Below are 27,226 nucleotides of genomic sequence, written 5' to 3'. Positions count from 1 at the left end.
TTCAGTTCGAGATTATCTGCCGCCACCATTCCTGAAGATCAGATCATCATATTCAATTTTTTATAAATTAACTTTCGATAAGCTAGTACCTGTATAAATCTAAGCTCTATGCCTCCGATATCATTGATGGATAGCACAGCTATGTTTAATTACCATTTTCGTTGCTATACAAATAATTTCACCATCCTAATCCCAAACATACCAGGCGTTGTTTTCATACCCAAAATGTCACTTGAATCTAGACATTTTCTTCTTAGTTAGTCATTTGTTTATTGCTTTTATGAAACGATATTTTTATTGACTTTCTTACAATCAATGTACAAAATATTTTATTTTGCAGGGGTTGTTCAAGGCGACACCATAGAGGAAATCTATAGCAAAGTAAAACAAACAATCTGGGCACAAGCTGGCCCAACTATATGGGTACCATCGAAGGAATCTCTATGACCAACAGCCACAACGACATGGACACTGCCGCCTCGAGTACGTGTTCGACCAGTCTCGAGAAACACAAATCAGCATCACTGATTTGTTTAAAATTAATTTTTACATTAAAATAACTAAACAAACAAAAAAAAAAAACAAAAAACAAAACAAACAAAAAAACAAAAAAAAACTTTTATCTTTATCGTTATTAATTATTATTATTATTATGATTGTCTTATTATTTAAAAATAGTAATTTAACTTTACTATAGTTTTATTCTTTACGACCATAAAAGAGAGAGCGAAACTAGCAAGATTATATACAAAAAATGCAGAGAGAAATGTTGTGACATAAAAACAAACAAACAAACAAGCTAACAAATAATGAAGAACACTAAAATACACACTAAGTTATATAAATAAATCAATTAAATATAATAAAACATTAAAGTGAATTCGAATCTTAGTTATTTAAATGATTAAAAGTAAAAAAAAAAGTATATGAATATATATAAAAAAAGAAAAACTAATCTTTAAAAAATAAAATCTGATTCTATATCGTATTCGTTATAAAAACTAAAAAAAAAACTTAAAAAATGTTAAATATATACATATATTTTTTGCAATAAAATAGAACAGAAGAAAATATTTAAACAAAACATAAAAGAAGAAAATACGAAAGATTAAATATTTACATAAATAATATACTTTTTTGTGGGCTAAGTGACATTGTATTTTACCTACTTAATTAATTAAATTAAACAAAAGAACAAAACAAAACTATTCGTATCTTCTTTAAGAATCCCTTCCCCTCCCCCCTTTACCTTACTTACCTTTAATTCTTTGTTAAATTCTATCTCTCTCTCTCTTCTGTTTTTTTTTTTTTGTTTCAACGTTTTTTGTTTTTAAGAATGCTTTTGCTAATTTAATTTGTAAAGTATAATTTTAGTTGAATTATAATTCTATTATACGAATATTTATTTGTCTATTAAACTGTAGTAAACATTTAAAATATTGTCTGTAATGAATTTTTATTTTTATTGTTTTTCTGTTGCGTAGTCATCGCAAGCACGCGTATTGTTACTATAAAAATGGCATTGAAGTAGTAGAAAAATTGAAAAAATGGTAGTTACTTATATTTATACATTACATTTAAAAAAACAAAATACTGAAACATGACTTTATATATATATATATATAAGTATATATATATAGAAAAGAATATTGAGGAATGCCTATATACATAATATATATATCTGATTTACTTATTGTACTATAAGAAAACAATTTATTAGAAACAGCAATAACATAGAATGCAGGCAGTTAGTGTTTTTATTTTTATTTTAAATTACACACAAATTCTCATTGTATAAATGGTTCGAGGATATTTGATCTGTTAAATAGCTGCATCTAGATATATATATATTTACAGCTTTTTTTCTTAAATTAGTTTTCATTTCTTTCATGAGAATACAAAAAGAAGTACTAAAACAATGCAAAATCGTATAATATCGTCGCATATTTGTAGCTAGCAAAATAAAGAAAAACAAAAACTATATTACATATATACATACATATATATAAATAAATACAAAAAAACACAAACTTAAACATATATATATATACCTACATATATATAGTATAAACCTTTATAAAACATACGGAAAGTCTATAATCCGATAAGAAACATCACAGCAGAAAGAACAACAGTAGCTAAGAAACAGAGACATCACATTGGCTTATGAATAGTTTGTTTCTAAATTTTCTTCAATCCTACTATGAAAATCGAAGGTCCAGTGAATATGGTTGAAAGTATTCTTACATAGTCGTTCTTGCTTAGTCGTTATTTGAAGAAGGATACGTTAAGTTTGTGAATTGTTTAAAATGCGCTTTGATCAGTTGAATACGATGTTAAAGAAGATAAGTAAAAATAGTACCGTTCTAAAAGATTAAGACTTGAATGAATCAATCTACAAGATCAAATCAACTCTATCACGAATTCGATAGTACTCGGAAATATTTACGAAAAAAAAGGCACCACTGAATCCATTCATAATGCAAAATTGTATGAAATTTTCCACAACAATAGGATTGAAATTAGGTGGCCCAACAGTCCGTTGAAAACTAAGGCCTAGTGACTTTTGAACGGATTTAATGTTTATTTTTTTCGGAATTCGCAAAAGTTCCCAATTAAGATAAGGTTCGTGATAGGGCTGAAAAGCTCAGACTTGTGGCTGCTGATACAGAAGGATTGTCAAAAAATAAAATGAAGTACTGATGCATTCATCTTAAAATAGATTTGAGGAGATCTTCTCGCCAATTCACCAACTTCCAGGATTCAGTCTATGAAAAACTTCGATCTCAATCAACAGTATTATTATAGCAGGGAATTGACATCAACAGCTAGGCTCTAGGAATCAATCGAATTTGAAGAACCAGTACATTTGCCTTCAATGCTCAACATTTCGATTGATTTTAAAAATGTACGCAAATCATTCAAATTAAATCGATAGGAGCTTGCATCAGTCTTTAAAAGACAAAAAACGCTTCAAGTTAAATGTGTTTACTATTTTTCGATTTAACTTCGGGTGAAAAGTGAAATGCAGAACCAAGCTGTTAGAGGCATCTGCGAGTTCATTATACGATAAGTCAATTGCGCAATGAGGATGCAGGCGGTATTAATATCCTTCATTCGTTAGCTCCCAGAGTTAGATTTCCCATGGAACTTTTCTTATATTCAAGACTTATGAACGTGAATTATGTTGAAAGTATCTCTTGAAACTTATTAAAAAGCTGTTCTCTGGAGTAAATTATGGACATTTCAAACTTTGTCGATGGTAAGGATTCCGTGAGATTTTCTGAAGAACAGTATTATAGTTATTTCTGGAAAACAGCAGATGAAACAATTCCTTCATTTCCCTAGCGTTAGCAGTTAGCACTGAGCGAAGTTAACAACTCCAACAAGATATATGGATATCAGAATGTTTATTTTTGAATGTCAAGTTCAAGAAACCATCGACTTATTTGGACCAAACTTTCCGATGGTTTAAACAAAGAAAGAAACATATTCACTGGCCTTAATTTTGGTACCTTTGCATTAGGTAAAAATTAAAATTATGTACAGATATAATCAGAATTGCACAAAAGTCGTGTGTGTTTCAAAATGTGCCTTTTTTCAGTTTATCGTTGTGTATTGTATTCATGTATGATAAAACAAATGTTACTGCCGCCCTTCTTCAAATACATAAAATGATTACATTTAAAACAAATGAAATAACAATGTTTAAATTGTATTTATACGCTTTACGATTAAAAATAAATAACAAAACAACTCACGCAGCTCCCCCAATTTCCTCTCTTCTATATTTTTGTTGTTTTATGATTGTTTTCTTCTTCTAATTATGTATTATAATTTTGAATATTAAATTTTTGTTTTTATTTTAGCTATTGTTGTTTCTTGTCGATTTTCACTCTTCATTGAAAATTATATTGTTTATAAAAATAACAAAATACAAAAACAAAACAAAAACTATATAAAAATCGTTTTGCAATCATAATTAAAAAAATATATATATTGTATTTTACGGTGTTCCACGATCGAATTCCTGTAATTTAAAACAAAAAATCAAATGCAAGTAACTAAAAGAAATTTAAACAAACCTAACATAATATTATAAGTTGTGTCTTAGAATGAAGATGATTATATTTAAAAGAAAACAAAGGGTTATAAATTTATTTTTTTTTAAATGTTAAAAAATGAAATACGAAAGTTTCGAAAAAATATATTATATTGTAATTGTTCATTCATTTAATGAGGTGTTGTTTCTTTTATTTAGTAAGTTTTAAGGAAAAAAGGATTATTCTATTTTCAAGTGTTAAATTATGTATGAGAGATAATATTTTTTTGGGTTGCTTTAAACGACAAGTTTTATTGAAACCAGGCCTCTTCTGAGAAAATTGTTTCTAAGAATGGCTAAGGAAAAGTATAAAAGCCCCAGTTTTTACTTAAATATTACTAAGAAATTCCAAATTAACTCCAAAATCGTACTATAAATCGTCTTCAACAGTACAAGGTATGTGATAAGGTCGACCTATTAAAGCAAAGAATGTGTGTTCTAAAATGTATAGTTCGGGGAAAAATTTCAAAATGATCTAACTATGACTCCAAATAATCTATTGCACTGTTCAAGAAAACTAATATGTTTTGTTCCATAAACCAAACAACACTATTCTAAAGGATTTTGTTGTCCTGAATTGGACTCTCAACTTAGAATTCCTCTATTAGGCCAGACTTTTGAAATATGAACTTATTCAAGGTTGCACAAACTTCCTGTGCAAACTATGGTTTCATCCAACAAACTTCTCCATCTAGCTCTTGATGCCTAGCTATATGTGTCCAGATGTGCACATCGAGTTGGGTGAGGTTACTTTCCATTTGTGCGTGCCAACTAATCCGCGAATGTGAACTTTCCTGATCTAAAGCCACACTGATAAAGACCTATCAGATTGTTGAGGTTTAGACGTTCACATATTAGGGCAGATAAGATATTTTATGCAATGATAAGAAGACTGATTGCCTGTAAATTTAGGGCAGCTTTTCAGTATGGAGCGAGCATGTTTTTAAAATATTGCTATATAAAAATAGACGAGCCTCTATAGTTGGTGCAGTTTTTCTGTATCGAGCAAACATCTTTTGATAATATTCATCTATAAAAAAAAAAAAAAAACAAAAATTACATATTGCCTTCATTTTTAGCGCCAGGGTAAAACAGAACATAGTAGTTAATAAAAATAATGTATAAAGATTTTGCAAATTACTAAACTTTATCTTCCTTCCTTACCCTGAATCTTACGCTTTTAAAACTACAAGTTCTATTTGTTCTAACTTTTCTTCTTTTACTTTAAGTTTTTTTTTGTTAAAAACTGTTTAATCATAAATGCTTCAGCGCTCCTTTAAGTTTTATGTAGAAAAGATGAAGACTAACAACTAATGACGTTTTTTTCAAAAACTAAATAAGATTTTGAAAACATTCCAATGGAATATTATGTTTAAAAATTATAGATTTCGGAAATCATTACGAATATTTAGGCCTATCGGGAATTCCTTGGGAAATATTTTCCCACGGAATTTAGTTGTTCCCGGGAACGCATTCCTTCTATCGGGAATTCCCCACGGAATGCTTTTCCCTGGGAACAACTCTTACCAAAAAAAAAATATTGAATCGAAATCGAATCGTTGAAACATTTGACATTTTCCATCGTTAAGGCCCAACTATAATAGGCATAAGCAAACATAAGCTTATGTCAAAAACCCAACGATAATTCACTTAAGTTTGCGAAATTACTGCATAGCCATAATGCAATTTTGCTCACGTATCTAAATGTCAGATTTTACTTATGCGGCGAGCGACTGGGATCGCTCTTGCTTAAGTGTGCTTAAGTTAACGAAACTGAGAAAAATTGAACGAAACGGAGCTAGACTCCATTATGTTCACTCGTATTGAGATTCTTTGTATTCGCACGTTTACTTATGCGCGCATATGCTAGCTTATGCCTATTATAGTTGGGCCTTTACTGTAGAGCTAACAAGCCGTTTTCGTCCTTATTCAATTTTCTTTTCCTGCAACTGGAAGGCAAACCAAAAGTAGAAGCATTTGGAAAGCATTGCATCGTTTCGCCCATTGCGCAAATCCTAATGATGGTTTCTTCCAATGAGCTGAAGTTATACTTCTTGCAAGGGCCTCCGCCAGTCGCTTTTTTGTTTTTTTTTTTATTGTATGCCATTTTTTTTCTTACATATTTTTTTTTATCGAGCCAAACCTTAAATTATTTTTTTTTAAATAAAACACGATTAAACTACTTTTTTATACTCGGCAAAATTTTTGGATATCTTCCTTCAGTCTATTTGTAGTGAATCCAATGGCGATATCTCGTTTTTTCCCATAAAATTAATTAAAACTTTTATTTGCTTAGAATAAGAAGAATTTGACCTTAAAAAAAGGTCTTTTTTAGTTGTATTCATTTTTTTTTTAGTTTTATCGTTGTTTGTTGTTTTGAATTCCCACCTAAAATGACAGGGAAAAGTTCCGAGGGAAAAAGCAAAAAAATTCCCATACACAAATTGTTCACTATAGGTAATTTTTTGTCGGAATTTTTGGCTAATTTCGAAAGATGTTCACGATACCTATTTTTCGAATATTCGTACGTATCACCCTCCAAAACCCATTTGTTAACATTGTTATATTTGTAATGTGGACGAATTCAACGAGAAAAATTGATATGTTTTCACGAATCCATAGAATCAACTACTAAGTTTTTTGGGTAAATTTCATAAATTAGAGGAGAAATTACACACACACTAAGAATAAGTTTATGAGGCTGATTTCCGGTTTAGCTTGTAGGCAAACCAAGATGTCTACCGAGGATTTATATCTTCAAATAGAATGTTTTTGCAAATTATTGAAAGCAAACTACTTTATAAATTCACATAGCATCAAAAGCCTAAGTTAGGTAAGGTGATCTGATTTTTGAAGGTGTCTTGAAAGTTGTTGAATGAGCATTGTTTTACTCAAAATGTTATGGAGAGGACATTTGGCTTGCTGACAAAAATATTTGAATTTACCGTACCTTAAAAAAAAGAGAAGAAACTGCAACTTCTCACTAATCAAGTGTATTAAAAAACTAGTGTTTTAAAACAATTTTTTCATGTGGAATCAAATCACACCAACTTAATTTAATCGAATTCAAATAGTTGAAAATGACAAAAACCGAAACATAGAACTCAGAAATACACTTCGTTATGAGTTCGAAAGAATTGGAATAAATATCGATGAAAGTGAATTTCAGAACTTCAATTTATATTTTGAATGGATTTCAATTTAATTTTGAGTAAGAGTGAAATTTATAAAGTAACTTTATGTTAAGTTTCGTAAACTTTAAATCTAGTGATTTGAGAGTTAATGTTTGGTGTGATTCCTTTTATTCAATACCCTTCAAAAGCTTGACGTGATACCCTTGAAATCGTTATAAGAACAAAAAATTTATTTTAAGTTTTTTTCTGTTAAAAACTATGCGTTTTACGAATTTGAAATGCTATAGCTCAAAAACATAAAGTGATTAAATTGATTTTGATGTCAGATTCGAACTATAGTAATCAAGGACCTTAAGGAATTATAATTTAATTTCCAGCTACCAATTCTTTCGACCTTTTTGACCTGAGTATTAAATTTTATTGACTGGTTCCTATTATTACAGTATCGCCAATAGCCAATATACAAACCTACTTTATCAAGTTAATTTAATTTGCTTGACAAAGACTTTCCAAAAATGTTATGAAATGAGTTTTTGGTGGGTATCTTATTATTATTATTATTTATTAACATAATTAAAATTATAATGCTAATACACAAAAAACGAGCACAAGTTACAAGACTTTCGGCTCTGATTTAAACTTAAATGTTAGTTTTGACAAAGTTAAATGTCAACTTTTAATTTAATGAATAAATTATGTATATTTTGAATGTTTTCTTGACTAGTGTTGTAGGGCTTCGTAGACGGAAAAATTTGGTGTAGCGTTTACATATATTCGTTGCTGTAGCTGGGCAGTTGTTCAAAATATGAATGATGTCGATGCGAGCGTTACAATACGGACAAGTACATAGGTGGAGCTTCATTACGAAGGAGGTGCTGGTGGATACTGACTGTATTTTTTAGAAAGATTCGTACGTCCGTACGTTTGCGACGTTTTTTTCGACTTCCATAGCTCAAGAACCAAAAGAGATATCGATTTCAAATAAATTTTGTTATACAGATAATAAGGCAGAAAGATGCAGAAAGGGCTCTCAAGAAAATTGCGTGGGTGGTTTTTTTACCATAGCAGTTTGAATAAAAGGTGAAAATTTCGGTTAACCCTAAATATCTTACGAACCAAAAAAGCCAGAGACTTGAATTAAATTTTATATAATATATTGAAACGTGATATTAAAGAAATATATTTTTTGAAAAAAATCCATTTAACGGTTTTTTTATAAATCAAAAAATCTGGAAAAAAAAATTTGTCACCTCCAAAATTTTACGACTAAAATATGATTTCATCTCCAAAACAATTTTGTGCAACGAAGAATAATGTTTTTGACATCTGATACAATTTTGAGAAAAATCGAAATGACAGTTTTTTTTTACAAAAAATAAAAACCGAAAAAAAATTTATAAAAGTTGGTAAAAACTCAAATATCTTTTCAAAACTTTGAAATATTGGCTTCAAACTAATTTTATCTAATAAGAAATATTGTTTTCAACATTACGACAAATTTTGAGAAAAATTGAATTGACAGTTTTTTTTACAAAAAATAAAAACCTAAAAAAAATGTATAAAAGTTGGTAAAAATTAATTTTCGACTCAAATATCTTTTCAAAAATTTGAAATATTGGCTTTAAACTAATTTTATCTTTCAAAAAATATTGTTGTTAACATTCGGTAAAATTTTGAAAAGGATCGAATTGACAATTTTTGTATAAAAAATTAAAAACCTAAAAAAAAATTTAACAAAAGTTGGTAAAAATTTATTTTCGATTCAAATAGCTTTTCAAAAATTAAAAATATTGGCTTATTTTATTTCACAGAAAATATTGTTTTCGATATTCAGTAATTTTTATATAAGAATCCAACAGTCCTTTTTTGATAAAAAAATAAAGTCTACAAGAAATAGTACGCAAATTTGGTAAAAATTGATACGAGTATATATAGACAAACTTTTAAGCAAGACAAATCGACAGACAGGATGGGAAGTTATCAGTGCGGGTCGCATCCCAGCCTCTTTTTTAGTTGAGATTTGACAAATTCATGATAAAAGATTTAGGTTGCATATTCCATGGGGGAAATGTGGCATATATTTATTCATTTGCTTGATTGGGATGCCTTTTTCTTTTTCAATGGATATTGCTGATGGTATCCGTTTTTTTGTTTTTAGTTTCATTGTGGAAATGAAATCTTTTTTAATAATAGAGCCAATTTGGAAAACAAGTTTGATAAAGAGTTTTGCTTTTGTAGATGTAATTCTTTCCTCTAAGTTGGGCACACCAGCTTCAACCAGCATGTTTTTATGGTGCTTGTTGGGAATGCATTTAGGCTCCTCCATACACTTTGGTGGTAGGGTGGTTTAACAATGTTCAATGTTGATTTTGGTGAGTTTCCATAAATGAAGAGCCCGTAGTCAATCTTGCTTAAAATTAAAGATCACTCGTAGTGTAGCTTATAATTTGAACTGCGATTTTCTTTTTTATAGGAACTACCCCAAAAGTTAAAACAGTCGCCTACCAGCCACAAATAAGAAAGATCGGACGAAGTGGGTTGGATGTTTCTCCACCACTTCCTTTTGATTGTCACAAAATTGTCGTTTGTCGACCCTTAGGTCAAAAGTTATAAAACTTTTTATTTTTATAGCAAGTACTTTAATGGTTTGTATGTTACATCAATTCCGTTTTGATCAACCCAAGTTATGGGACCCTCCAATTATTTTTAGGCAAATGTTGTTGTTTCCCCCCCGTATTATAGTAAATCTGCCTGGACAGAAATTTGCCGAAAACAAACATCCGGCACAAGTCCACCAAGCTTGTTTACCCATTTTTCTTCTTGATACCCATTCATTTCGAGCGAACATTTTGAATGACGTCAATTTTATACTCAATAACCCTCAGTAAGTTAAAATTTTTAATAAAACCCACATTTTTAAATTTAATATTAATTTATATTTTTATATAATTTGCCATCTTGACAATTTACGTACATACATTATTTATAATATTCAATGCGTTTTTCTTATCATTATTATTATTATTTTCTTTAACTAATACTATTCACATTGTCTACTTTATGGTTAAATTTACATCTTCAGAAAAAACAACAAAAGAAAAATAAAAACATTTTTACACAATTATTCATTATAGTTATTATACAATTAGGAAACTCTATTTTTTCTTAAATTTTATTTTATTTTGTGGTTTTCAGCATAACATAAACAACTTATGTTTTCTTAGGCTGCAATTACACACGTGAATTTAAAAGAAAAAACAATAATGTTTTATCCGTACACATTTTTGTTAGATTGCAAACAAATTATTTCGAAAGTGAAATCTTATAAATAAGTAGTTTTGTTTTCATTATAATTTATATTATTTTAACAGTAAATATAATTTTATGTGTATTTTTTGAATTATAATTTGTATATAAGAATCTATTCACATTAATTTGGATCAACAATTTGGTCTAAAAGTACTTCCAAGATTCCGATCAGTTGATACTATTGAATTTCCATGACCGGTGCTCAGAAAGATATTTTGGTGGCCTGGGTTTTGTATGACATTGGCAGCTGTAGCTACATTCCCTCCGCCTATGTGCACCAATTGAGCTTGCTGTTGGGTTGACATTGTTGGTATAAGGACTTGTTGTGTTTGGAGGGCATTCGCCGCTTGATTGCCCTGCATTTGCATTCGAAGGAGATTTAATTGATTCGCTGTTATAGTGATCTGCAATTGAAAAGAAAAGCGAAATTATGAATGACACAACATCATAACAGTGAACTTCATAACTTTTTTAATGTATTTAAATTTTAGTCACTTCACTTTTATAAAAATATCTACTGAGATCTTAGAAACATTCTGTAAGGAAAACACGAACGAATGTTTTCGCTCATGCCAACGATTTTCCTCAAGTGATTAAAAAAACAAACGAATTCAATCGCAAAGGTTACAGAATCATTTTTGTTCCGCATTTAATAAAATCTTGGCACTGAACTGGTATAACGTAAAAAATAACATTTCTGTTGTGCTTTTTGAAAAAGAAAGAAACTTTTAACTGTTTTGAAATGCAATAAGCTTTTCGTTATTTCGTGTTGAGGGAAAAATACTATATGACTCTTTTGGACAGAACTGACATATTTTTTAAATAAAATATCTTACCGGAACATTGGTTATCTCCCCATTGGGTGTGACAACTTGCTGAATCAACTGTATCTGCTGTTGTGGATTCTGCAAACTATTCACCATCGTAGTTGCCGTCTGCTGCTGCCCTGGATTGCCAGCAGTCAGCAGGATGTTCTGAGGAGCAGTGACTATGTTGATGCCTTGCAACGACTGCTGGATCTGTTGGTTCCCCAACAACCCGTTCGGTGTTATGTTCGACGTCTGAAGGTGCTGTTGTTGTAACTGTTGCGGTTGACCTCCGAGTTGTATGTAATACTGCATGGGTTGTTCAGGGGCTGGCGTCTGCTGGACACTGTTCGTTGAATTCATACTGACCGCAGTCGCTGCAGCCTGCTGACTGGCGTGTTTTTCAGCCTCCTTCTTTACCGAAGTCGTCGGTGGTTTGATATCCTCTCTCGGAACGATGTCGATGAGAAAGTCAAATTGATCACAAATGGATATTGCTTGGGCTATGTCGCTGCGCTGGAGTGTGCGCCGTTTGCTCTCCTCTGTGTGCACCCAAGCCCGCAAAGTCAACTCCTGTATGAAGTACTCGCAAGCCTTAGCAAAGAGCAGAGGCGCTTCGGCCGCAATCATTCGTGTGTTCTCGTCCAGTTTCATAATTTTTTTTATTCGGGCCAGAGGCAGTGCTTGGTGCTTTGCATCTACCTGCTGTATGCTTCTTACTTCCTCCAAGACTGTCGGCCAGAAGGTTTCGATTGTCGGGATTTTCTTTCGCAGGTTGGCAAGCTTCGAATTTCTCACTCGTTCGCCGCTCGAAGACGAGACCGATGGCTCAACTGCACTGTCAGGTACTTCAACTTTGATTGGGGTTACAGTGATTGAGTGTTCCATTGCAAGTCTGCTCAACAAACTCAGGGGTTAATTAGGTTATTTTACTTCTATTTGAATGAGTTTTACTTACTTTGTGGCTGTGGGGTGTTGTTGTGGGGAAAATTTGTCCAAGTGTTGTTAAAGCTTTTTTGAATTTAGACGGTTGGTTCGGTTGGAGTACTATGGGAACCGTTGTTGGAGCGTTTTTCTCTTGGGATTGTATCGTTTGTCGCGTAGTCGTCACAAGGCAAAGTATGCCATTGCTTCGAGTTGCGAGGAAGTTTTTTAGGTGAAAAATATTCGTACGCACTTTTGGTTAGTGTTGTTTTGTTTGTTGCACATTGACTTTGGGCTTATTTTGCATCAAAACAATAAAGTGCACGTGCTGGATTTTGAATGTTTTCCTATTTGGTTGTCCAATGAGAGGCGATGATCAACAAAAATCGACCAGAGACCAATAATCGTATTGGCTGTCGTGCTGCAATCTCCAATAGAAAACCTTTGCTGTCCGCCATTGATCATGATTGGCTGATTTGGCGTCCATTTACAGCCACTCCGAAATAAAAGAACTGTCAAATTAAGGCATTGCCATGAATTAAATCATTAATGGGTGATGCAAATTATAGAAGTTTTGATTTAAAATTTATCATGGAAACAATTTGTTAGTTTAAAAAGTAAATTATGTTTGGTTTTGAATTAAGAAAGGCTCAATAAATATTTATTTTTGAATAGAATTATCCAAAATTAAGTTAAGGGTGTTACGTTACCCTAGATAATGAAAGAATGTGATTTTGTGGATTTTCTTTAGATATAATACAAATTAAATCAAAATTACCACAACGGAAATTTTACTATAAATTTCACCGACAGCTAATAGTTTATTTCAAAATTGCGGATATGTAGGTTCTTTTTGATGACGTTTTATTTTTGTAAGTGTCATTTGACTTATATTTTAATGGAAATGACGCTATGAAAGTTTTTTTCACATGAAATAACTGACAAAGATTTACGTAGATTTTTGTAAATTTTTGATTTTTGGATAAATATCGCACAACTAAGGTGAAAAGTTACACATTTTCCTACAAAATGCTGAATAACAAATTAACTATGCGACATAAAAAAATCATAGGAATTTGCAAAAAGAATGGATTTTTAAGATGCATTCAGAAGTTCAAGTCAATCGGTTGAAAATTGCCTGTGTTATGAGTTCACCCGAATAAATACTGCAGTATTGAAATCATAGTTTTTAATGTTCTGAGCCGTAGCAGATCGGGAATAATTTTACAAAACCTCAATACTCAAATTCGAAAATTAAAAGATTTCCATGCCATTACAACATTGTCGAGTTCTTAGGTGACCATTTAAAGTTTCCAAACTCTGTTCTAGGTCTTACCTTAACCACACTGGACTTAACTCCACTTACAAGTTGTTCCACCTCCTAAGCTATGCTTGTCCTCTTATAGTTCTGGTGGAAAAAATAATAACTAATTTCAAAACGTCATCTCTTGTCTCTAGGCATCAACAAGCCTTTTATTTAAAAGACACTAATGGCTGAAACACAAACACGCTTCAGCTTCGTCTGTATTACGTTGGGCTTGCTTCGATGTTGTTATAACCCATGGTAATCCTTCCAGAAGCAAATTTATTTTGTTTGTTGACATTTTTCCAGCTGTTTAACTGTCAGACAAACAATATGTTCAATAAATTTGAACTAGAGCTTCCGTTTAGAGTCACATTAACATTACGTTATTTCCTTACGATTGTCAAATGAAACGTGAGGTCGAAGCTTCATTGTGATAGCATGCATTGAATTCCTATGGCTGAACTCGTAAACGCCACGCAAAGCCGAAACTGAATCGTGTTTGTGTTTCAGCCATAACGGTATCTATTATTATTTTTTATTTGTTTTTAACTTTTGATTCCATTTTTTTGTTTCTCTAATTCCTATTTGTAGTACCCGTGGCATGATGGTTAGTGCGTTGGACTGTCATGCCAGAGGTCTTGGGTTCGATCCCTGCCTATGCCATCTAAAGTCTTTTCACGGGTACTGCTTCTTGCGAGGAATTGACAAATTCTCCAAGAGTAACTCTTGTCATGAAAAAGTGCTTTCTCAAATTAGCCGTTCGGATTCGGCATATAAACTGTAGGTCCCCTCCATTCCTGACAACATTACTCGCACACAGGAATGGTTGAGAGTTGTAAGTCACTAGGCCCTGGTTCTCAAAGGACTGTTGCGCCACCCAATTTATTTATTTTTTATAATTCCTATTTATATTATCCTTTTCCCTGACATTTGACAAACAGCTGATTCGATAATGACAGCTTAATGGAATACATTTTCCCATTTCGGTACTTTTTTTGACATAAGCACTTAATAACTATAATTTATATGAAAATGTTTTATAAATACAAATTTATACAACGTTACAAAAGCCTGCACAAATCCCTATACACAACATAAATATGCATCTGTTAAGCGAATTCTATTAACACTAAAATATTTTAGTGTAGGTCATCCCTAAAATTACAAATGTATACTGTCCTTTAGTGCAACTTTTGATTTCGACTTGGCAATGCTGTTTTATTTTACTCCGAAGTCCGAGGATATTGTCCACATGTCACGGTCTTGTATCATATAGATATACATAGATATGTAGTATCAAATTAAAGTAATAAATTAAAATAGCCCCAACAACAGAAAAAATTAAAAACAAAACAATGTTTTGGTCAATATTTATCTTTGCCACCGCCATAAAACTACTCCTTATGAAATCCTAGTAAGCTCACAAAAGCACAAAAACTGAGAATTACCTGAAACTCCTTATATTTTTTAGCCGATCAACTGATTTTGAAGTGCATCGGAACTGGATGGCCATCACTCATTCGCTGCCCCCTTCCAAATGGTATTTTGAGGACACCAGTGAATGGACACTGGACTACCCTCCTTTCTTTGCATTTTTCGAATGGTTCCTTTCGCATTTGGCAAAATTCTTCGATCCAAAAATGCTTGCGGTCAAGAATCTTAACTATGACTCGGATGCGACAGTTTTATTTCAGCGGTTATCAGTGATAACAACTGATGTAACGTTTGCACTTGGATTAAAGAAGTATATTAAGTTTTTCGTGTTATACGATATTCAAATTAATTTCATTTGCGAATTTGTCTAGATGTCTCTCGTCTCTGAAAGTTAAGACTTCTACGGGGATACTTGCAGCGAGTTTTATCTTTCTCTGCAACGTTGGACTTATTTTCGTCGATCACATACATTTCCAGTATAATGGCTTCCTCTTTGGGATCCTTTTGCTGAGCATTGGTTATCTGCTGGAGGAGAAATATGTTACTTCATGTGTACTTTTTGGTTCCTTATTGAACTTCAAACACATTTTTATCTACATGGCTCCGGCGTTTGGTGCGTTTTACTTGAAGTTCCATTGCTACCAAGGAAAGCAAACAATTTTGAAATTCCTCACACTTCTGGCATCGGGATTGGGTTGTTTTGTTGTGTCGTTTGCTTTGTTCTATCAACACTTACCACAGGTAAATTGCATGAGACGACAAAGTGTATTCGTAATATTGTTCTCCAAAAACAGGTATTTTCCAGATTGTTCCCATTCAAACGCGGTCTAACGCACGCCTACTGGGCTCCCAACTTTTGGGCTTTGTACAATTTTGCCGATAAGGTGGCGGAAGTTGTGCTGAAAATACCAAAGCAAGGTGGGTCGAATACAGGTGGTCTGGTGAAGGAGTACGTTCATGTGTTTTTGCCAAAGATCAGTCCAATGGTAACATTTGTACTGACTGCAGCCGTAATGGTTCCTTGTGTGATAAGACTGTTGTTTTTCACAGAAAAACGGTAAGAAAATAAAGCAAATTGTTGATTTTATATTTTGTGTTCAATATAGGTAAACAAAATAATACGTGGTGAAGAAATCAAATAGGCAGCTATAAGACAGTTTAAAGTCCATTTTATTATATTTGTTGGAAGCGAAATTTCATCAGAAGGTTGATAGTTGTATTCGTACATTTTTAGTATTGGGAAACATTTTACGATGAATGTTTCTGATGTTTAATTAAAACAAAAAAGCCGAAAGCTAAAGATAAATGAGACCTACTTAACCTATTCAACATAAACGGCACTTTTAAATAACATGGAGTGTACCGGTGTACGAGTATTTTTGTGTGTCCTCAACAATAGTAGTTTTTTTTTTTTAAAGCGAACAAAAATAAGAAGAACACTTCGTAAATTCGACAATATATTTTATACCTATTTAATATTTCTTCAAAAACCACTTTGTTTTAGTTGTTAGCTAAGAGTATGAATATAATGTTGGTAACGACGGAAGTACCGATCATTAAAATAGTATTTTTTAAGCACCGAGCCAGCTTTGAAAAAGAGTTATAATTTCCTTTATTTTAATGGCTAAGGTCTTAAAGAGACCTAACAAATATTCTTTTTGGGGATTTTTTTTTCAGAAATAGTTAAAATATATCGATATCATAGAAGCGGATTTTATTATAAATATCACGTCTCTTTTTGCAGGATGGGCGACAATTAATTTTTTTGTATTATTATATCATTGTTACATTTGATTCTTGATTTAGTTTCTACATCACAAGATGAATTGAAAGTCACAGATACTGTTCCGTATAGTTTGTTAAACAATTCAATCCATCATAAGGAATTATATATTGACAAAAAAAATTATATAGATATTTAAAATTTAACTGTAACAATCCAAAAGCATTTAACTTCAAAATGAAACTTCATTGAACACGATAATTATCTTGGAACTGTAGACTAGAATACTGAATTTTTAAACCAAATCTTGAAGAATATGCTTAACCGTTTCACGGGTATCTTAAATCCGGCTTTTAACTTATTGGTACCCTATAGGAATGAAATGAATATCTCAAAACCTCCGTGGTATAATAAAAATTAAATCATTTGCCAAGTATAAAATGTCAAACGCTTTAGCAAACATTCATTTTGTAAACTTCGTAAAGAATTCATGGTTCTTAGCAAACAGGAATTATATTTCGAATATTAATTTGAAAAGTGATCCGAAACGATTCTGGTGTTTTATTAATTCTAAAAGGAAATCAATTGGCATTCCAACTACGATGAATTTTAGGGGGATAATTCTACTGAGATAAATAAAACTCTTGATCTTTTTGCTAAATTTTTTTAATCAGTTTACTCAACTTCTCAAGGAAACTTAGATTTTCTTTCAAATATTAATCCTAAAGTAGATATTGGCTTCATATACTTTGAATTATCTGAAGTATTAAATGATTTTTTAGAATCTTAAACCCAATCACATTCCTGTTGTCGATGGCATTCCTGCTCTTGTCTTAAAAAAATGCTCTAGTTCTGTATGCTTTCCATTGAAAATTATATTCAACTTATCTTTATCGTTCGGAATATTTTTAGACGAATGGAAATGTTCTTTTCTGATCCCAATTTGTAAGTCTGGTTCGAAAAATGATGTTGAAAATTACAGAGGCATTTGTAAGATGTCCACAATTCCTAAATTGCTCGAAAGTTTAGTGAAAACTTGATTTTTTCGAAAAAGAACATGTAAGTGATGCCCAGCATGGGTTTTTTTTCGGGTAGATCAACTGTCACTAATCTCGCATGTTTTTCCTCTTTTGTTATTAATTGTATAGGAAGTCAAAGTCAAATAGACGGATTTTAGTAAGGCATTTGATTCTGTATGCCACAACATACTGCTTCGTAAGCTTCATAACTTTGAGATTCACTCTAATCTTTTTCAGTGGATTTCATCGTTTTTAACTTATAGGGTACAAAAAGTAAAACTTGACAATCAAACCTCGAAATCTATTAAATGTGCCTCAGGATTTCCCCAGGGCAGTCATCTTGGCCCACGTTTATGTATATTCTTTATCGATGATATTAGCATAAACATAAAGTTCAGCCAATGTCTGATGTTCTTAAATTATTTTTAAAAGTTATTTCCATTTATGACTTTAATCTCCAAATAGCTATTTTCGATCATTCATCAAACTTGTGTTTGGCTAGTTAATCGAGATCTATTTGGAAATTTAAGCGATCGTTTAGATTTCGGATCTCTATAGACTTGAATCTTTATAACTCATTAGTTAGATCATCACTTGAGTATGCTGATGTCATATGGAATCCTTTTCAACAAACGTTTTCGGATAGAATTGAGAAAGTTCAGAATCGTTTTACAAAATATGTGTTTTTTTAAATGCGCTGGAATTTTTGTCCAGATTCTCAAGCTCGACATAATCTTTTGGGTCTGAAATCTCTCAAATCTCGAAGAACTATGTAGTATTTGTGCGGGATATTTTATGTTACCATATAAAGTGTCCTTTTATTTTGTATTTATGCCCCGATAAGACCATTTAGAGAAAGATACCCTCTTTTTTCCACCTAAATATAGGACAAATTATGGAATGAATGACCCAGTTTCAAGGTGAATTAGGGAGTTCAACGAAGTAATAAGTCATACATCATGACATAGCATGGCCTAGAAACAAATTCAAAAATGATTTGTATTATTTATAATTGGGGTGTTCCACAATTCGTTCGTTCGATTTTCGAACATGCAAATGGCCGTATTTCGGTTTGTTCCATTTTTTGAACGCATTCAAATCACATTTTTATTTTTGTGAATTGGTCTTTGATAGCTTCATTCTCTTAGAAATCGGAGTGTTGCAGCAAGTTCAACGAAATCGACGAAGGTATTATAAAAGGTTTTATTTCCTTTAGAACATATAACAAAGCGTCTTTGCTTAATCTAAAATTACAATGAAAGCTTAAAAGAGGAAATAAAGAATTTACTATATTTATCAGAACAATTCTACGTAATTTTCACACACATTCTTTCAGGTAAATACAATATATTTGATTTGTTTCGAAAAATTCGTCTTCTTATTTTTTCATTTGAATTTTGCTTCCTTCTTTCACCTAAAATTGCCAATAACATTAGGCGTGTACCATCAACAGAGCGCTCCGAGCGCTCAACTATTTTTTAAGTGAGACTAAAAATCTCAGCTGAGCACTGAGATTTTTTGCGGAGATTTCTGAGACAAAAAAATCATTGATTCATTTTTCAATTTGCTTGCTCAATTTAAAAATTTAAACATTTTTATAAATTAATTAACATGAGTGAAGAAGTTCAGCAAATATATGTATCAATAAGTACAACAAATCAAAATAATTGTATCGTATAAATTCAAACCTCAAAACTAGCTCTTCGCATTCGAAAGTGAAGACTGAACTCATCCTCGGTATAGTTTGGTAGAGTGTGGTGATAAAAATTGTCCTCGTAAGGTCTATAATACCTTCCATTGAGAAATACTTCCCTGCTGTCTCTAAATGATTCGGCAATAAACATGTCTAATCAAATAAGTAGGTATATATAATTTAAAAAAAAAGTTTGTATTTTGTTAGGTAGGTATGTACTTACCACTATCAGCATCCTCACTATCATCGCTTATACGGAGTTCCATCAAAATCTTTTTATGCTCCTCATTCCTTTTTTTATTTTTTATTTTATCTGATGAAATACTTAAAATTTGACCCAAAACTTGTTCTTGTTTGTTATCCATTTTAATAGTTTTTTTTTTTCCAAAAGTATCATAGAATTATCAATAGAAAAAAATAATAAATTCACATCTAAAACTACAATTGACAACACATGTTTTTGACAGCTTATGATTGTACGGAGATTCTAGTCCCACAAAACGATTCTGCCTCCGTCAATCTGACAATGAGCGCTCACTGAGCGCTCAGTTGATAGTACAAGCCTATTGCATCCATCTTCACAACAGCAAAAAATTTACTTCAGAAACAAAATTTAAATCTATGATCCTCCAGTTCTGACAGTTCGAAGCAATTTCGAAGTTTTCGAAATCGATCGAATTGAATAACATGCAATTTCATTTCACGTGAAATTCAAAAGTGAGTTCAATTCACTTTCCATCGAAATCCGGAACACGGGCGTATATATTATTCTCAATTCTCAAAATGTTTATATTTAAATATTACCAAGTACTTGTACAAAACATTTTAAAGTAGCTTGGCATGTTTTTGGTAAAATTTCAACTTTAGATCTACTTCGTAGGATAGAGCACTAAACTCAAAAGTTATATGGGGGTAAGATCGGGACTTTGAGTAAGCCAATTTTTTTTTTTTTTTATATTAAGCGCACACTCAAGGGGATATATTACGCTTATTATGTAGACACAGTGTGAGCACTAGGAAAGGGAGAGAGGGGTTGAAAGGAGATGTCGGTGCACATTGTTTTTGAATTCCTGAATATTGCAATAGCTGGGAAAGACAGAGTGTGGCAAGGCATTCCACATTCGCATAGTACGGCTAAAGAACGAATCTCTGTACTTGACAGTACGACCGAAGATGGGCTCGAGGGTATATTGATGAGCATTCCTAGAAGCGCGAGTATTACGGTTTAACTGTTTAAGAGGAGGAATGCAGCTGGCTAGAGCATAAACCAATAATATAACGGGAAAAAGGGTGAGACAAGAAACATTTCGACGATGTTCAAGTGATGTTATTGAGACGAATTTGTTCTTGTGGAAGTCAATCTCTTGCGGCATTCGATGCATGCATATTCAAAGGATTACATTTTCATGGTATTTCTCAATATACAGTTGTGTTCAAAAAAATAGGAGTGTCTGTTCTTTTTAGATTAAATCGTGACTCAAAAGTTGTATAATTTTTTTAAATTTATTTTTTCTTTTGTACAAAATAGGTAATCCAGTCTTTTATTATTATGCTTAAAGACTACATTGTTTAAAACAAATAAGGCAGTAAAAACATGAATTTTAATAAAAAAAAACGAATTGTTCAAAATAACAGGATTAAACAAAATAAAGTATAAAAAACTAAAAAAAATATTCAATATTAAGATTTTTTTGTCAGTATTTAGTGGGAAAATCTTTTGTTTTTATAATTGCTGCAGAACTGCGTGGCATAGAGTTCACAAGGGTCTGACAAACCCAACTGGAATTTGGTTCCATGTTTCCTCAACTGCGTCCCACAACTGCCTCGAATTTAAGGGTCTTCGTCGAGTTACACCCTTTTTCACATCTGCCCATAAATTTTCTATGGGATTGAGGTCAGACGACTGAGCTGGCCAGTCCTTGACCTCAACCCCATTGACCCGAAACCATTCCTTGGCAGACTTACTGGTGTGTTTCGGGTCGTTGTCTTTTTGAAATACCCATTAGCCGGCATATTCCAACTCGCATAAGGCAGCATCACACTGGACATTATATCCACATAAAATATTGTGTTCCAACAATCGCCTTCTTATTGTTACGCTAGTTACTGCCAATCCTAGATCTTCCTGGATCATCTTAGAGGACCCAAAAGGATCCTTTCGGCTGTAGCTAACAATACTCGTTCACTCGTTTCCGTTCCCGGGTTTCGACTTTTTTTTCATATTTTACAGCATTGGCGATCATTTGGTCAGAACACCTCAACATCAACTTTATATCCTTATAAGTTTTTCCTTCATTTGGCAACTTTTTTATGATTTCCGGTTTTTCGTCGGTGCAGTGCTTTCCTCGGCCCACTAAATAACCAAACTTGTTTAGATATTCGATATTCCAACCATTTAATATTCCTATTTTAATTTAGTTACTTACTGTTTATTTTTTTTAAGTTTTTGATTTTTTTTTAGTTACAATAACTCACACTCCTATTATTTTGAATAGCCTGATTGAGAGTAAAGATCATTTGATCTCTGGTTACAAATGTAAACGGTTATGAATTCCAAACCAGTTCATTGTTTTATCATCTTTAATGTCCCGTTATATATACCGGTAGAGAAATGGGCTGATTACCAGTATACACATGGTAAAAAAACACTTGAGCAAATTTTGTAAAAGCACTCCTATTATTTTGAACACAGCTGTATATGAGGATGCGAGAATATATTAATTCTAACATCAATCTTCAGTGAACCCAATCCATGCCAGAAAAAACATCAAACTTTCTTGTTTCATCATTCCAGAGTAGTCTTTTCTTAAAATGTTTGTTTTTGATGAAGGATTTTGTTCTCGTTTTTGCGGGAAGGCAATATACATACTTTAACGTCAAAATATTTGTTAAATTATAAAAGAAAACTTAAAAATAAAGTACATATACATATTTTCTTTCACATTTTTTAGCACGAACAAAATGTAACGTTGGAAAAATGTGTGCTATTTTTGTGTCCAGTTGTGGTAGAGTTACAAAATCATAAAAAGTCCAAAATATAACTCTTAACACTGGATTGTCTAGTTAATTAGTCAATCTAGACAAAAAAGCAGAAATACAAATTAAAACAATAATTCATTTGACGGAAATTTGACACGTATGATTTTTCTAAATAATGTGTTATTCCTTTACCCATAAATGTACGAGAATATCTTTATTATTTGTGGACAATAGTTTTACTAAAATGTCTATTCTCCTTATTTCGACAAAATAATATTTGGTTTAGCATTAAAAAAAACGTATTTTGAACATGACACTGACAGACTATTAAATTACTCGTATCTCATTCAATTTCAGTGACAGTGGAAGGGCTTTTCTTCAAGCAGTCGCTATATGTTCCTGTACTTCGTTTATGTTTGGTTGGCATGTACACGAAAAGGCTATTTTAATGGTTACTATTCCTCTAAGGTATGTTTTTTCTTTAATTCGAAAATTGTTTTACAGAAATAATAATCTTTCTTTTTTTAGTTTACTTGGTATGCTAAACCAACAGGATGCAGAATACTCATTTTTGTTGAGTTTCATCGGCCACTTCTCACTATTCCCTCTTCTATTCCCGCCAGAACTTATCGCTGTTAAGTATTTCCTATTTTTAGCTTATACCTCAGGCCATTATGTGTTGCTGAAATCATTGCATCCAAAACTTAGCCTGCCATGGTATCAGATACTTTACCTATGTGGTTTTATAATGCTGCCAACTTACGAGTATGTTGTAAGTCCTGTTTTACACTTGAATACAAAACTACCATTCCTTCCGTTACTTTTAACAAGTATTTACTGCAGTATCGGGATTCTTTATATATTCTTAAGCTATTACATTATGTATATGAGTGATATTGGCACGTGGTCGTCATCATCGTCGTCGATTGCCAAGTCTAAGAAGAAACTTAAGTCTAAATAAACAAAATCGTTGTATTTGAATTCCTCAGTTTTGTTTTCTCTGTGGTCGGTAAACATCCTAGCCATGCTGTGGACGCTCGACGTGGATAGCCACGTTCGGGGCGTATGAATTTGTTGTTATAGAGCCAATATAAATTGTCCTTGAAGAAATATGTTTTGCCTTGAAATACACAACGGTAATAAAATATGTTTTATTAGTTAGATACATATATATATAAAATATTTGTATTACCATTTGCAAGAGTTGCAGTTGCATCGATGTTATTTGGTATTCCAATCCATCTTTGCATGGGCTTTGAAAAATTGTCTTCAAATCTCCTATTTGTTTCGTTTATTTTCCAAAATTGATTCCCCGCAAAGATGTAGGTCATATTGTTTTTAGCTTTTGATTTGGAAATGCATTAAGTTTTTTTAGAGCAGTTTATTTTTTTAAGATTACCTACGCCAGACCATTGCTGCATCTATTTTGGTTACATTTGTAGCTGTTGAAATAAAATCCGTGAGATTCCTTGGGCTATTTTCTATGAGTCCTTGACCATCATAAATCCAATAGATTTTACCTGAAATTTCATTGAAATCAGGATTTTACGAAAAAATATTTGAAACTCAAAATATAAGTGTTAAGAGTAGAAACAACTAAAATAAGGAATTTCAAACTCAGTAGCACAAACCTGTAAAATAAACTGACGCTCCATCAAAACGCTCATATACCGCATCGATGCTTTGAGTATTTTCCGGCAGAAATGGTAACATTTCATAAATCGGCTTTGGATAGTCGCTGTCGATGGTGTACCTTGGTGTAACTCTCCAAACGTATTTGCCCTTGAAGATATAAATAGAGCCCTTTATGAGTGAGACTGCATCAAAATGACCTTGGCAGATATGGCTTCCCGGGGCTATGGGTCGGATTTTTTTAGGGATTTTGGTAGTTGCTCCAGTGCTTATCCAAATCATGTTTGTAGAGTACTTTTTCTTTATATATTAAATTGAAAAATTAAATGGGAACAAAACAAAAGAACTTAAGTACCTTATGATTTCCAACTGTTTCAAAGTCACCCTCATATGTGAACTGGATGTCTTCTCTAGTCGTCGTCGACACTTCCAATGTTATCTCAGTTGTTTCTTCAAATTGCGATGGTGTGGTTGAAGTTGATCTTGATCTTGGAGTGTATGTTTCTAATTTGTCGTCATCGCCTGGTAATTTTCTCTGAACTTACATAATACATTTTTTTAAATTTATTATTTCAATAAACTATAAACAAAAAATACCATAAAGATCGTACATAGCCAAGACATCATCATAATCCAGAACATTTTGACCAGGACCTTTGTAGTAGGGAAACATAATCGATGAATAAACTGGAGAATGAGCCAATCCCAGGCTATGTCCTAATTCGTGCAATGCAACTGAATAGAAATCCACCCCATCCGATAAGTTCGTTGAATTTTCTACCCAATTCTCATCCTCATCAAAGTGTATATCACCTCCATAAGAACCCATTTCATAAGGATAAAATGCATGAGCCAAAATGTTTCCAGGGCCATCAAAGGGATAGCTGTTAGTAAAATATTCAAGACACTTTTTATAAACAAAATATTTTATCGTACTTATCTCCATGATAGGAACTTCCAAATCCAACTATAATGTCTGCCGATGTGTCATCTACACGCTGGAATTTCAGTCGGTTATAGCGAGACCACATGTTAAAGGCTTTTTCCAAATCTCGTTCGATTTGGTCCCTCTGCATTTTGGCTGACCAATTAGCTATGCTTATGCAAAATAGCTTAGACTTGCAAATACCACAAACAAACTATTTAAAACTTACTAGTATCTAATTTTGCGTTTCTGCCAAGATCTCGCACCGATAATGTAACGTTTCGATCTGGATCGGGATTGAGATTCTATGTCTGGTACTCCGCAACGCGGTGATGATAATAACTAAAAAGTAAAGGTAAAAACGAAGTTTATTTCCAACGCCATTTGAGAATAAATTTTCTTTTTACTTGCAATGTAGGCCTGTCGAGTTCGCCGGTCTGGTTAATTGCTCCATATTTTTGTATATTCCTAATAGCTTCGATTATTGCAACTTCATGATAGAGAGCTTCAGAATCACTTGGGTTTGGTTCTAAGTACCCAAATCGTCTCATAAAATTTATCTTTATCAATTTAAATACAAATAATTTAAATCATGTCTTTTTTCATATAAAATTGTTATAGAAACTCACAAGTTTTGGTGGAGGAACCTCCATACTTGGAAGATTTCTTCCAGCTGGAGCACCATATCCAAAATCAAACAAAAATAAAGCTCCAAGTAGACCGCTAAAATGAATTACAATTCTGAATATGGACATTATCTTGGATGGGTTTGAACTTCTAGAACGACATTTTGCAACTGATAAGTCCCTATGCGATACAAGTTAAGAGTTGCGTATGGGATTTGTTTTGTTAATGATACTTTATTGTTATCAGTTTATACGCGTCTACTCTGGTGCTTCAAGAATTTTTTACTACTGACCCATTCAAGTCGAGCTTAAAAATATAAATGCCAAGAAAATCCATAAACTGCTTTTAGCACACCCTAAATATTTATCAAAATTTAAAAATAGAATATTTTATGATTTTTTGTGGTTTTTATGAATGAAATTTTCTTCACATATAATGCATCCATTCTGTTGAAATTCTTATCAAGTATCGGTGTCGCTTGATGAGAAGTTCAACTTGAGCTTTATGAGAATCATTCAGCTGTCTACATAAAGTAGGAGTCTATAAAATTCGTGTTGTCACTCTTATAACTGATTATTGTTATCGCAATTTGTGTAGGCTTTTGTTTGTTTATTTATATTTTTCTGCTATACATACATAAAATGATTAAAACTGCCGGCTAGGTTAGGGAATTCTTTAATTCTTGGCTTAAGTCGAATTGAAAGTGAAATCTCTTATAATTATTTTGTGTTCGCATTTTGTAATAATTACCGCACACTCAAAGGGCTTTATAGACCTTTAAATTATATGTCGAAGACAAAGTGTGGGTATTCTAAAAAGGTGTTAAAAAGGAGTTTTCGGTGTATGTTAGTTTTGGTAAGCCATTCCATATTCGCGCAGTACGGCTGAAGAACGCATCTATTTACTTCATAGTGCAGTCGAAGTAAGAATCAAGGGTACTGATGTGCATTCATAGAAGCGCGAAAAGGGCGGTTAAAAGGGAAGAATGCAACTGGCTATTTCACTAGAGAAAAGTCTTTACAAATGACGGTAAAAAATAGTGAGACAAGAAACTTCATAACTTTGTTAGAGTAGCGTAATTGAATTAATTATTGCAAAAGCTTTTCTTTGAAATGGTGAGCCAAGAGGCTTTAGTAAATTGCTGAAAAAAATGGAAATTATACTCAAGCTTACGACGAATATAGGTTTTGTGATTTGTAGCCATATCAGAAGAGACAAGTTTCTTGCATCGTCTCAAAACAAAAAAAATACAGAAACAGCTTACGGCATACTTTTTGACATCGCGTATGTGATTGTTCCACATGAGGTGTATGGTGATGTACGTAACGAGAATATCGAGATGTTCAGTTTAACTGATGCAATTGCCACTTATCTCCTATCTATGATATTGCAAGGGCAATATCTCGCTTTAACGATCCAAGACAGTATTGGGTTGCCGAAGCAATCTCACAGTTTCTTATTCCCCATTGGACAATGCTGTATATTTCGGAATTTAATGACTTTATCATATTTTGTCGTTGAAGCTCCACATGCAAAGTAGAGGGATGGGAGCCTGGAAACGGATATGAGAAGCTTTGGGTGCAATCGTCGTCAAAACAAATTATGCGATTAAA

The 27,226-nt window shown here is 32.4% G+C and overlaps 4 protein-coding genes across 21 annotated transcripts in view; 2 read left to right on the top strand and 2 right to left on the bottom strand.

Annotated features, from left to right (window-relative positions):
• Nucleotides 1–4,237, top strand: part of LOC129944733 (disks large 1 tumor suppressor protein) — a 99,786-nt gene extending 95,549 nt beyond the window's left edge. For all 16 annotated transcript variants that reach the window (XM_056054388.1, XM_056054387.1, XM_056054380.1 and 13 more), the window contains one exon: nt 341–4,237. In XM_056054388.1, the coding sequence (XP_055910363.1) occupies nt 341–447 (107 nt within the window). In that variant the 3' untranslated portion in view covers nt 448–4,237. The remainder of the gene's footprint in view (nt 1–340) is intronic.
• Nucleotides 4,238–10,364: 6,127 nt separating this feature from the next.
• LOC129947831 (nuclear transcription factor Y subunit gamma) lies at nt 10,365–12,742 on the bottom strand. Of its 2 annotated transcripts, none has more exons than XM_056058559.1 (3): nt 12,310–12,742; nt 11,382–12,258; nt 10,365–10,949 (listed from the first exon to the last, which is right to left on the bottom strand). In XM_056058559.1, exons 2-3 carry the CDS (start codon nt 12,237–12,239, stop codon nt 10,677–10,679), a joined length of 1,131 nt encoding a protein of 376 aa, XP_055914534.1. In that variant the 5' UTR covers nt 12,240–12,258; nt 12,310–12,742; the 3' UTR covers nt 10,365–10,676. The 2 variants fall into 2 exon arrangements, with proteins under 2 accessions (XP_055914534.1, XP_055914533.1); XM_056058558.1 differs by having other exon boundaries at nt 11,382–12,246.
• A 2,091-nt stretch (nt 12,743–14,833) lies between these two features.
• LOC129947622 (probable dolichyl pyrophosphate Glc1Man9GlcNAc2 alpha-1,3-glucosyltransferase) lies at nt 14,834–23,410 on the top strand. Its single transcript, XM_056058253.1, has 6 exons — nt 14,834–14,995; nt 15,053–15,325; nt 15,387–15,756; nt 15,810–16,072; nt 22,787–22,897; nt 22,958–23,410. Exons 1-6 carry the CDS (start codon nt 14,937–14,939, stop codon nt 23,388–23,390), a joined length of 1,509 nt encoding a protein of 502 aa, XP_055914228.1. The 5' UTR covers nt 14,834–14,936; the 3' UTR covers nt 23,391–23,410.
• LOC129947621 (matrix metalloproteinase-2-like) lies at nt 23,383–25,971 on the bottom strand. Of its 2 annotated transcripts, XM_056058251.1 has the most exons (10): nt 25,616–25,966; nt 25,394–25,546; nt 25,216–25,328; nt 24,998–25,159; nt 24,659–24,945; nt 24,417–24,601; nt 24,061–24,361; nt 23,833–23,949; nt 23,622–23,771; nt 23,383–23,549 (listed from the first exon to the last, which is right to left on the bottom strand). In XM_056058251.1, the coding sequence occupies exons 1-10, from the start codon at nt 25,739–25,741 to the stop codon at nt 23,383–23,385; spliced, it is 1,761 nt and encodes a 586-aa protein (XP_055914226.1). In that variant the 5' UTR covers nt 25,742–25,966. The 2 variants fall into 2 exon arrangements, with proteins under 2 accessions (XP_055914226.1, XP_055914227.1); XM_056058252.1 differs by lacking the exon at nt 23,383–23,549 and having other exon boundaries at nt 23,633–23,771; nt 23,829–23,949; nt 25,616–25,971.
• Nucleotides 25,972–27,226: the final 1,255 nt, after the last annotated feature.

The sequence above is a fragment of the Eupeodes corollae genome, chromosome 2 (genome assembly GCF_945859685.1).
Source record: "Eupeodes corollae chromosome 2, idEupCoro1.1, whole genome shotgun sequence".
Classification (NCBI taxonomy): domain Eukaryota; kingdom Metazoa; phylum Arthropoda; class Insecta; order Diptera; family Syrphidae; genus Eupeodes; species Eupeodes corollae.
The sequence above is the reverse complement of the archived record's forward strand: the minus strand, read 5'-3'. Positions and strand labels throughout refer to the sequence as shown.